At 34.8% G+C, this 12822-nt stretch overlaps 1 protein-coding gene across 2 annotated transcripts in view; it reads right to left on the bottom strand.

The window, feature by feature from the left end:
• Positions 1 to 213: 213 nt before the first annotated feature.
• LOC129808006 (neuropilin and tolloid-like protein 1) overlaps positions 214 to 12822 on the bottom strand; it is a 176884-nt gene continuing 164275 nt past the window's right edge. For both annotated transcript variants that reach the window (XM_055857640.1, XM_055857639.1), the window contains exon 13: positions 214 to 893. In XM_055857640.1, coding sequence (XP_055713615.1) covers positions 563 to 893 — 331 coding nt within the window. In that variant the 3' untranslated portion in view covers positions 214 to 562. The remainder of the gene's footprint in view (positions 894 to 12822) is intronic.

Below are 12822 nucleotides of genomic sequence, written 5' to 3'. Positions count from 1 at the left end.
ACTATGAAAGCAATAATAAATGAATACAAGGTGTACTTAAGATTTTTAATTGCTTAAATTGTGAAGAAAATAGATGAATTGCGATTGGAAGTAGTTGTCCATGCCACCATCCGGTATTTCAATTTTACCAACCAACGCCATCTCGACACTACTGGGTAAATATTTTGGGTCACTTTCTGGATTTAATTTCTTTGAAAAATAAAACCAACTGCATTTCCCCAATATATTTTTTATTAGAAATTCATTCTAATAAATCATTAAATATATTTTCTATAATAATATCTATTGGTTGATCATTGTTTTTTTTCTTATGTAAAAATAACAAGAAAATTACGCTGCCGAGCAATAACGAAAATTATTTACAAAATACATTTTAAAATGAATTGTTTTTGCTCTTTTAAGAGAAAAAAAATTACTGTTTCGGTTGTTTCCCTTCCATTTCACAATTAAAAACTTCCTTTACGTTTAACTTTATCCCCAAGTGTAACGTATTACAATTTTTTTTATCCAACAATTTCGTTAAGAAAGTAAAAATTTACATAGTAAAAATTATCCACAAAGGTCAATGCGAAGTCATGATGATAACATCTGGAGCTGATTTGCGTATCTCATCACTGCGTTGACTCCTTTTGGCCTCCTCCAGCTTCATCTGGTGATGCTGGCAGTAGTGATGGGCTATTGGTGGTGGTGGTGGTGGGCAGCCTAGGTCACTCATTTCGATGACATTGGCTGTCGATGTTGCCATAGGCTGTTTTGATGGGTTGTTCAATTCGTGAGCCACATTAGGCATGACAGGTGGGGAATTGTAGCCAAATGTGGAAAATCTAATTTCACTTGATGGTATCGGTGATTGAGTCACTTTATTCCTGAAGATAGGTTGGAACAGCGATTCCCTGTGGAAAATTGAAAAGAAAATCAATGTTAGAAGTCGCGATATCATTTTCTCGTATAAATTTCGAATCGGACTTATAATTGAAGGTTTTACAAAAAGATGATTAACTGCACCGAAACTTAGTATTCAGTACATTTTAACAATTTCTTATAAGAAACAACAAGGGAAGTCTTCACATAAGGGTAAGATGCTCGAGATAGTGTAGTCGCCATCTTGATTTGATGTTTTTGTCCACCATTTTGAGTAACTGTCAAGTGTTGTACTGTCGAGTAACTGTCAACTGTCAAGTGTTGAGTAACTGTTTTGAGTAACTCATTCGATTGCAATGAAATTTTAGTATATGGTCTTACGTGAAATCCGACCTCGTCAGATTGGGCCCAAATGTTGGACTCACACGTTTTGACATCATCAACTTCTAGTAACCTATCGACATTTAACTTCTGTCGGAAACCGTTTGTCGATATCTCTTTCCGTTCTCTCTCCAGAAGCATTTGTACCCGGACGGGACGTCCACGAAAATCGATTTTTGGCGCATATGATTTTTGAGTGTCAAAAAGTGTAGATCGAAATATGGGCCCGATTTGACGAGGTTGGATTTTACCTCGGACCACAAAAGCTGGGATTGTAAAGAATCTCAGCTGGGGTAAAGTCAGTACTTTTTCGCCAGTAAGCACTTTTTCGCCACCTACAAATAAAATCACTTTTTAAGGGAATTATAAGCACATGGAAGTACGAAATTAGTATTATTTCGTGACCTCTAGTCTAGTCCAACGGATCAGAAAACCATATCAGGTTCTTTGCCGAATACATTATTTAGAAATTATTAAAAGAAATTCTCGACAAGGTGAACAATCATCAAAAAAAGGGACAGATAATCCTAACCGGCTTATGTAGGTGAGATTCTTAACGTAAGCTAACTCGGAGTGCATGCAAATTCGATTTAGAGCTGAAGTTGGGAGACGCCATTCAGTTATCTTGAATCAAATTCGTGAAATTATACAAATTTTGTATTTAAACCAAAATATCAAGGATTTGGATGAACTGATAGAAAAATGATATATGGGTGAAATGTAGACCAGAATGTTCTCTATAATTTTCCCATAGAACATGATCTCATCGATTACTCAGAAGCCAAGATAAGCGAGGTTTTTTGTTTCTTAACTCGTTTTTTCATCCAGAGTTCCCCAAGTAGTCATTTGTTGAACTTCAACTATATCAAGGAATTGTTGTATTTTGTGGGACTTTCCATTTAAAACCCTATTTTAAGTGGCTTGGTGGAGTAGAGGCAGTCAAATTGGCATCTGAGTGATTTCAAAGCGTTATTATGGGAAAAATCAATTTTTTCACACTTAAACGGCAAAATCGGAGTGATAGCGTAGTCTGAGCGGAAAATGATGTATGTACGAAATGTAGAGAAAATTTGTGCTCTACAATTATGTCGAAGTAATCATCAAAATCGGTTCAGCGACAGTCGAGATAATTGAGGTTATGTGATATTGAAATTGGTTTTTCGACTGTGGCGCCCCTGGTGTTGGTCCCACAAAGTTCAAATGTTCTAGAAAGTTGTAGCATTTGGTGAGATCTTTCGTTTAAGCCCTCATTCATCAAAATTGGTCACATAGAACCGGAGATATGATTTTTTGAATTTTGTGAACTTTGACCCCTCATATCTCCGGTTCGATTGAAACCACAGCGCACATACGCACCATTTTGGAAACGTCCTAGACTGGACTACAGCATACTAAAATTTCATTAACTTGCACAATGCCGTTTTTGAGAAAAGTGACTTTGAATTTCGATGAATTTTGACGCTATCACAGCGCCACCTGTGGTGACTTTTTGAACTTCCATCTGAAAGTGCTCATCGAGACGAAACCAAAAAGGTAAAATTTAGGTCGATATGTTAATTAGAACCGGAGATAGAGGCCGGTCAATGTTCGAACTTTGACCCCTTATAGCTCGGGTCAGGGGTTATGGATCGACTTAAGGTTTTTTTTGTTTGATAGGTATAATCAACGGCTACAACATACTAAAATTTCAGCCCGATGCACAATGGAATTTTTGAGTTATTTAACTTATAAAATTTAAAAATTTTCTTTTTAATAATAGCGCCCCTAGCGGTGGTTTTATGAACTTTCGATGTTAGAAGGGGAAGTGGCATTTCACGAGAGCTTTCCAAAAAGCCCTCACTTTTTAAATTCTGACAATTAGAACCGAAGTTATGGCCATTTTAAGAAATTTTTTTTGGACCCTTATAGCTCGGGTCTGGGGGGTCAGGGGACCTTAAGTTTGGTATTGATGGAAAGCTCTAAGGCCCAGCTATAACATACTAAAATTTGAGCCCGCTCGATGCCATAGGGGCGGAGCTATTGAGAAAACAAAAAAAGGGGGGTCTTCAAAATGGCGGAAGGAGGGGTGGGGGGTGGGGGGTCAATGCACAAAGTTGCAATTTTCACCCGATATATAACCTTTGCCGCAAACCGCAAGTCGATATCTCTTTTAGTTTAGGAGCTATTAAGCTCCAAAGAGCGGCCGGACGGACGGACGGACGGACGGACGGACGGATGGACGGGAACGGTTTTTAGCCATCCATATATTCGTGATCAGGAAGTGTCAAAACACATTCTGGCAAAGTTTGGGGCCAATCGGAGGACATGAGATTTTGTTAGGATTATAGTAGGTGAGATTGTTAAGAATCTCACCTAATATGGAGTTCTTAAGAAACTTGTCAACGCTAAGAGAAATTATCTTGCACTACTTTGTATTTTGCTGTAGAATCTTTGATATTTTTCACTGAAACTTAATCTCTTATTAATTAAACTTTATTGTAATATCATTTTTAATAATGTTATTTAAAATAGTTTATGAAATTCCGATGTGGTGAAAAGAGTTTTTTTTTCGGCTGTGTAAGTTACTCCACTCATTTTACCAAGCATGCACCTCGCGGAATTTAGTTGAAACAGGTATAATTTTCAATTGATTTTTGTCGTAAATAAAAAATGTGCAAAAAATCATTGGAAATACTATAGGGTAAAGTGATATAATTTGGAATTAGTGTTACAAGTTTGATAACTCGCCGGTACAAGTTAGACATGGCTTCTTTCTTGATAAATACAGTACAAAATTTGTTTTTAAGCACAAGGAACCAAATTATAAAACTAAAGCATTAAAAATATTATACTAATAAAAATGAAGTACTAAGTTTATCAAGACAAAAAGCCCTGTCCAACTTGTACCACTTATCCTAATAATTGTCGGTGTTAATGAAAAAGTACTGTGCCGTGTATTTTTGGAGGTTTTGAAAGCTGTTGTTTCTTAAAATTTAATTAAATTAAGTGACGAAAAAGTGCTTACAAAGTGGCGAAAAGTACTGACACATGTACCCTCAGTTCCGTCCCGGCATTAAGTCCTCCGGGATTATGCACCTGACGGAAGTATGCACATACAATTATGCAAGTTTGCCTACCATTGAGAGTCAATTTATGAAATCATTTTTGAAATACGCCTGAATGTGTACTATTTTGCTACGCGGGAAATTTGAAAACATTTTGCTATCCTTTCAGAATAAAACTTTAATATCTTTTATAAATTTTTTAAATATTCTAACCATTTATTCAAGAACTCTGGCCAAAAAATACTGTTTATTAATGCATTTCTATTAAACAGTTGAATCTTTTTGTTTTGACTAACTTTTATGCCCAACGCACAATAGCTTTTGTTTAGTAAACATATTTTTGACATTTCAATGAGAGTGAGGAGATCTAGTCATCTCGCTCATTTTCATGAGAAATTTTGAAAAAATGTTTAAAAACAAAAGGTACAGTAGAGTCTCGCTATAGGCCATCGCTCTATAGTCCACAATTTATCGACCGTTGATTTCAAAACACTGATTTTAAGTTAGGTTATGTTTTTTAGTATGCGACATGCATAATTATTTTAATATTTTTGGCAAACTTTATTAAGTAGTTGTGATAATTGTGATCCACAATGACGAAAGCAAGGACAAGTACCACAATCGCAAAGAAAGTGGAAGCCGTCGAGCAATTTCAATACTAAAAATCGTTGATAATTTTAAAAAATTACATGGATTAGTGCGACCCAAGTGTCAAATTTGAAACCAAATATGGACTATATCGAGACTCTACTGTATTGTGCGCTGGTCATTACTCCGCGCGAAATTCGTTCTACAGTCGATTTAATCAAAAGAAAGCCCCTGAGGGTATGCAAATTTTCTCGATGCGTAATGCAATTTCGCGCGTTTTTTCGGTTCCAAAATTGTGCATAATACCATAGTGTAACCCTAGTGGTGGAATGATAGGGTCCGAGCTGGCACTAAAAGATGACGCCAGTTTGAATCATTCAAACTTGTTCAAAAATTAACGACTTTGTGGCTATTGTACGGCCCCCACTTAAAATAGTTTTGTATATTTTTCTCTGTCGCTCCTATTAGAGAAACCCATTAGACTATCTCAGTATTTTTCATGCCACGCACACAGTGAAACATCATCTGCGCGCGACACTTTTTCTCGCGCTCACTTCAGTGAGTTCACTGGAGTGAGCGAAGAGAGGAGAAAAAAACTTCAGGCGCATGCGCAGTTCACACGCTCAACACACACTGAAATGAAATTCTCTTGCATTGTGCTCGAACTTTTCTATAGTACGGGAGCAGAATATGTAATCCATCGATTTTATGAAACCTTAGAATTTTCGTCTTTTCCACCTAAATCTTAAATTCAATTTTTTCCAAATAACAATATTTTGATTGTTGTTTTAAATATGGTATTGAATTAAGTAGAATCCTCTAAAACACTCGCAAAGTAATGTGAAGAATAAAATTATCTATCTATCTATTCAGTGTGTAGTTAAACAAAAAACACTATGCAACAAATTTACAACTTTTTTTTACTAACGGTGATCTCACATGGTACATTTGATAGAGTCAAGCCCCCTGATTAAGAATCTGACGTCGGTTTTGCTCCATCACGTGACAATGTTTTTTATAAATACTTTTATATTTTTTTCTGTTTTGCCTTACAATATCCGTTATATCTCAAGTTCTAGTGAACAGAATTTAAAAAGTGTGAATCCGTTGGAAAGGTCATTAATCGTGCTTCAATTTTGATTATTGCAAAATACTTTGTAAAACCACTCCTTCAGGGTGTAAAATTAGAGTTTCTCTTAGAATTATCAAAAAATTGTCTTAAGTGAGGTTTTAAAAATTCGTATAAAATAAACTAAACCAAATATTAAAAATTCATTGACACCAGACGATAGGCAACACTTATGACTACAATTTTGTTCATCTAATACATCGCGCTCGGATCACTCTAAATGCCTAATTTATTGTTTTTTGTCATTTTCCAAAAATATGAAATACCTATTTTACAGCTAATTTCCTAAAGATTTCCTAAAGTTGTTAAGATTCTTCTTTAGATCGATAGAGGGACCATCAACATAATTTTCATCAACATTCAGCGGCTTGAAGAAACCCCTACACTCATTTTGAAATGCTTTTTTATGTTATGTAGAAAACATATCAGCAAAAATTTCATAAATACATTTCAATGACTTTAGATCAAACTTTAATTTAAAATTAACCTCTACTAGAAATCGTATTATATGTATTGAAATAAATAGGAACAAAAATTGACTACTTTAAAGAAAAATTGGGAGCTTTCTAACGAGGGTTCACTGGGAATGTAAATGACAATCATGTCAATGATTTCCCGATCGATTTAAAGAAAATCACAACATTCATGTATGATTTACATTAGTTATAAAAAAATATTTTTTCAAAAATTTTTATGAAATTTGCTCTAAAATAGGTAGGGTAAAGGCTCTTAATTTTGTCAAGTTTCCTATTTTGGATACTTTGCGGATAAAATTGGACACTCAAAATTATTTGATTAAAATTGTGGATTTTTATTCCAATATTTGATGAATAATGAATTCTATCTAAATATTTGTTCTTTTTGGAAGAGTTTAACATAAAATACGTTAAATTTTGAATATGATTTGGGTTGAAATGATTTTTACATTTGATCTGAAGTGAGATATGCTTTGTAAATCAGATTTTTCGTGTGAAAAATGGGAAATTTTCTAAGACATTCACCAGTGAGGTGATAATTCTTATTTTGGACAGGTGTTATTCTCATGAAATTTCGTGAAGTTTTAGCTTTTGTGATGACTAGGATGGACAAATGCTTAGAGAAACAAAGGAGCATCATCTCTACGAAAGAGATGTAGTGAGAAAAGCCTTCAAAGGCTTCCGGAAAGATCACTAAATGAGCGAATGCGCACATACTTGGAGTACCGAAGTCAACTCAATTTAATGAATGATATGGAAAGTTTCCGGGCTTCTTGTGACATTCTACGTTCCCCTTACATGAACAGAAAGAGGACTTGGTAAAATTGGTTCATGAAATGAAGAACAATGGGCGTCCTGTTAAGGCGGATTAGCTGCCCAAATTTAGAGCCAAGTTCTCAAAAGTAATAATCAAGTTGTCCAAAATTAAAGTCAATTTCACCTCTATGTATCAAGTCATTTTTAAACGTATCAAGACTAATTTTAGTAAAAAAAAAGACAATAAACTCTTTCCAAGTTTCTAAACAACCCTTTTGAAAAGTTAGTAACAAAAATGGTCAATTAGTATTGAAAATGTCGCACTTGAAACTTGGAACATCATCGGTGTTTAAAAGCAGACTGTCCCAATTTACGAGCCTTTACCCTACTTCATATTTTTAGATAATGACAAAAACCAACAAATGAGGCATTTAGAGTGATCCGAGCGCGATGTATTAGATGAACAAAATTGTAGTCATAAGTGTTGCCTATCGTCTGGCGTCAATGAATTTTTAATGTTTTGTTTAGTTTATTTTATAAAAATTTTTAAAATCTCACTTTAAGACCATTTTTTTTGGTAAATTTTAAAGAAACTCTAATTTTACACCCTGATGGAGTGGTTTTACGAAGTTTTTTGTAATAATAAAAATTAAATGACCTTTCCAACGGACCCACACTTTTTAAATTCGAAACTATTGTATCATACTTACGCATTGAATACCTTCTATTTAACGCTACTTTTAAGTTATTTACAGTAAAATTGTGGGCTAAAAACTCGATAATCGAGTAGGCTGATTTTCAGTTTTTTTCTTGTAACTTTTCCAGGAATATCTTGATCAATATAAAATTTTGTGGGGATGTAGATCTAAGGTTTCTGCATCCAATGATACCATCTTTTTATACTACTATAAGTAGACTTACCATAGTCTTCATCGGAGCCGACGATATCGTATATCGTATGCTTTTGAACATTTGATATGTTCCACTTTCAGTTACAGAGTATTAACATTCAAATGTTAATATTCTATAATATTTGTGTTTTCAATTGTGGAAGTCATAGTAGGCTCGTTCTGAGGTTCTATAATGAGATCTTTATGATCTTTTAGTTGGGGAGGTTCTCATGGTGATTTGAGATCTCCAAAAGTTCTCGGATCGCCATGGGTATCCTCCCAACTAAAAGATCATAGAGATTTCATTATCTCTGAACAAGCCCACTATGAATGTCATAATTAAAAACACGAATATTATAAATATTAACATTTGAATGTTAATATTCTATTATTTGTGTTTTTAATTCTGGTAATCATAGTAGGCTTATTCTGCGATTTTCTAATGGGATTTCTTGTCATTTTTTAATTAGGACGGTTCTTATGCTGATTTGAGAACTGGAGAATTTCTCGGATGGCTAATGCAATCTTCCCAACTAAAAAATTACAAAAATCCCATTAGAAAATCATGAAATAATCCTACTATAATTCCCGCGATTTAAAACGCAAATATTATAGCATATAAACATTTAGAAGAATAACTTCAGTTGAACCTCAGATTAGCGTTAATCTAGAGTTAAAATTAAGCTAGGTTTAAATATTTTTTCGTATGCAGAAACGAGGAATAGTGCTTTGGCGTAAGCTGTTTTTGTCATACGGCAACCCCATATTTTGGCATTTCTGGCATGCCAGAAAATGTCAATTCGTCAATGTTTTCGTTCGATTTAGCAAGATTCCACGGCTTTTTCTCGTTATTTGGTAATCTTGAACCACCAGACTTGCTAAAAATTCTCTAAAATAAAATAGGAATCAATATTGTGGATGTGAAAGAATGTGCAGGTTTTTTGGGTGCAAAAAAAGCGCGATTCCCGCGACTCCTACTTTAGTGGTGACTCATTGAAGTTGCATATGGTGGAATGTTTCTTTTTATTTCAGGCAAAATTGGATTTTTAAAAAGCTGTAAATAGAGTGAAGGCCTTATTACTTTTCATTAAATTCACTAAAGTGCAGATTACATCAATTTGGTATCATTTAACAGTATTTTCAGGAAGAATTTACGGATAGATGTGGACAGGCTTATTCCATCTTTAAGCCAAAAATTATACCTCCGAAATCGGGGGTCTAATTTTTGGCTTAAACGTTAATCCACTGTTTAAATTTATCCTATTTCTCGTTCAAACATTAGAAAACGGTGGATCATCCTCGAATTATCTTTATACTTCGATTCAACATTCAGCTGTTAAATCTTACTGAATACACTTACGGCTTAAGCCGACAGACGGCTTGACGTAATTATAATTAAAATAAATGATTAGATCAGATTGGAAGTGACCGTTCTATCCGGACGGTAACGTTATATACACTGAAAATGTCACTGGAAAGCTGCAGCATTTGCGCGTTGAGTGACACATAACCTCATTTAAAGTGCGTAATAGTTTTAACTCCGGGTAAAACATATTTTTTAGATGTAAGGTACGTTAGGATGAAGAAAAATAAGTGCAGAAACCAGGTTCTTGTGTGCCAGATGTAAAAAAAGGGGTGGCAAAGCATCCGAGGCTTTGCGAGCTGCTCGAACTGCCGTGAAAGAGCTCTACGTAAAAAGTCGTTTTGCAAAATTTGTTGAAATATAGGAAAGAAATAAAGTTCAAATAGTGATTTAAATTTGTCTACAAAATCACCACAAAACCATCCTGAAGTTCAAAATTGTTCAAGAAGAGGGTTTCAAAAAATTATTAAACTTTCAATTAATTAATTGACCAAATCGGGTGAAAATTAGGCTTTGACCTTGAATAATTCAAGATGGCGATTTTTCCGGTGATAGGTGTCTAAGGACGAAATGTTCAGCTGGACTACCCCCATAACATATCCAAAAATGAAGGAAATCGTCAGGTAAAAATTGATATCTCTTGGAATAAAAATATTTCAAAAACAGGCCTAAAAATTTCAATATTTTTTGTTTTCTAAATCCCCTGTTCGAATTCTAAGAAAACTTACGACATTGAAGAAGGTCCATGGAAGCTATCTAAGGAAAAAATTTGAAGCCGCTATCTCTTTTATCTTGGAAGATATTGAATTATGAAATTTTCGACTTGTGACTTTTTACCCCAGTCTCCTCTACCCTCAAGTTTCTAAGATGTCTCTGTGAGAAACGAACACCAGTAGACCCTTGTCCCTCAGGCAGGTTGTGTTTTCTTATCTAAAGGGGAGAGTTCCTTAGCCACAAATATTTTGCGGTAGATTGGAGAATTTTAACTATCGCTACACCTGGACGCCTTGTTTGATCTTCTCCGGGATGAAAGACACTACATTCAGTACATCCTCTAAAACCTATTTTTTGTATGATGAAGCTCCTGCGGCAGTCTCTTCATCCACTTTTCCGGGCATCGTCGAAATCATGTCTCAATATCAAATTTTTTTTTTACATCTGGCACACAAGAACCTGGTTTCTGCACTTATTTTTCTTCATCCTAATGACCAGCGCACAATAACATTTGTTTTTAAACATGTTTTCAAAATTTCCCATGGGAATGAGCGAGATGACTAGATTTAGATCTCACTCACCCTAATTGAAATGTCAAAAACAAGTTTACTAAACAAAAGTTATTGTGCGTTGGGCATAACGTACCTTAAGGTGTCTACACATTGGAGCTGATTTCATCAAGAATTATTTCAAGAATTTTTTAAAGAAAAATTCATATTTTTGAAGGAATTTTTGAAGAAAAATGCCTCCACACTGGGTTTTTTATTTTCCATCAAAAATTTTTTTGACAGATTGCCATCATTTCCAAGTATCTTGCTCTTCTGACTGTTTTTCACGAAAATTTGTTGTTTCACTGCTGGAAAAAGTGAGAAAAGCGTTTTGTGAAGTTTCTTGGGATAGTATTAGTGAATTTCTGAAGAAAATCTTCTAAATATGCAAGGGAATAGTGTTTTTCTGGAGATATCGTGGTGGAATCCAACCCAGCCTTTGAAGGAACATTTCCTGTGATTTTCCTCCAGAAATTGCCGGAAGTTAATCCATCTATGTATTCTTGAGATGTTCCACAGTACAGTGGCCTCGTACTCCATGGATTGCAAGATGGATGGAAAGGAGAAAATTTACGGGCACTTTCCAATCTCTATATGCCTTGGTTACCAATTAAAACAAGAGCTAACCAGAGCCACCGAGGAGATCTTAATGCAAACGAGAGCTGTCCGGAGCTACCAGAAGCCATCACTTGAACCCCCAGAGGAACATCAGAATGATCTTTTATATCATTCACTTTCTCAACCACTAGGAACTATGTGGAATTGCTTCCTTTCGGGAAGACCAGAACTGGATAGCCACAGGCCTTCGATTCCTCCGTGGGACTCCCAGTTTGAGTAGTAGTGCACGAAAAGGTGGTGAGAAATAAAAAAAAATTTAAAGTAAAATCCTTAAAACCTTAAAACCTTGGTAATCAAGGCATATAGAGATTCCAAAGTGCTCGTAAATTTTCTCCTTTCCATCCGTCTTGCAATCCATGGAGTACGAGGTCACTGTACTGTGGAACACCTCAAGAATACACAGATGGATTAACTTCCGGCAATTTCTGGAGGAAAATCACAGGAAATGTTCCTTCAAAGGCTGGGTTGGATTCCACCAGGAACGATATCTCCAGAAAAACACTATTCCCTTGCATATTTAGAAGATTTTCTTCAAAAATTCACTAAATACTATCTCAAGGAACTTCACCAAACGCTTTTCTCACTTTTCCAGCAGAAAATAACAAATTTTCGTGAAAAACAATCTTGAATCGTGATGGTTTCCGTCAAGAATTCTGTCAAGAATGACTTTGATGAATTTTATTCCAATGTGTAGCGGGTAATTTCTTTCAAAAATTATTGATGGAAATTACCTTCAATTGGATATTATTTTTGAAGAAATTTGTCTACACATTAGACAAATTTTCTTCAAAAATCCATCTTTTTGTCAAAAATTCTCACCAATGTGTAGGCAATTTTCTTGAAGAACACTTCTTGAAGCTCATTTTTGATAGAAATTTCTTATAATGTGTAGACACCTTTACATAAAAAAATATGTTTTACCCGGAGTTAAAACTATTACACACTTTAATTGAGGTTAAGTGTATCCAGGGCCTTAAACTCTACTGAGCTCTGAGCTAAAATAAAAGCCGAAGTGAATTTGGTGGTGCCAGTTGGGATTCTTTGAAATGCCGCGAAAATACGTAGAGAAAATAAGAGGTTTTTAATGTGAAAATTGCTTAATTCCTTGAAAGTTAAGTCGTTTTCACTAAAAATCCTTTTTTGATTGCAGTTAGAGGAAAGTCAATTTTTCTCATATTTCTCAAAACAAAAATTCTATTTTGTGCACTACCACTAATACTATTAACTATTTTCTATTAACCTCGATTAACAAAATGGATTTTGAGCTTCGGGAAATAAGAGAAAAATTGAAGCATTCAAAGGCAGACCACTTTCCCCTATTTGGATTAATTGTGAATAATTGTTGATATTACAACAAAAACATTAGGAAGAAATTTTGAACTGGAAGGCTCATATTCTTCTTAGGTATCTCAAAATTCAGGATAGTTTGAGAAAAACCCTTTTGTACAACACTG

The sequence above is a fragment of the Phlebotomus papatasi genome, chromosome 3 (genome assembly GCF_024763615.1).
Source record: "Phlebotomus papatasi isolate M1 chromosome 3, Ppap_2.1, whole genome shotgun sequence".
Classification (NCBI taxonomy): Eukaryota; Metazoa; Arthropoda; class Insecta; order Diptera; family Psychodidae; genus Phlebotomus; species Phlebotomus papatasi.
This window is presented reverse-complemented; position numbering and strand designations above follow the sequence as displayed.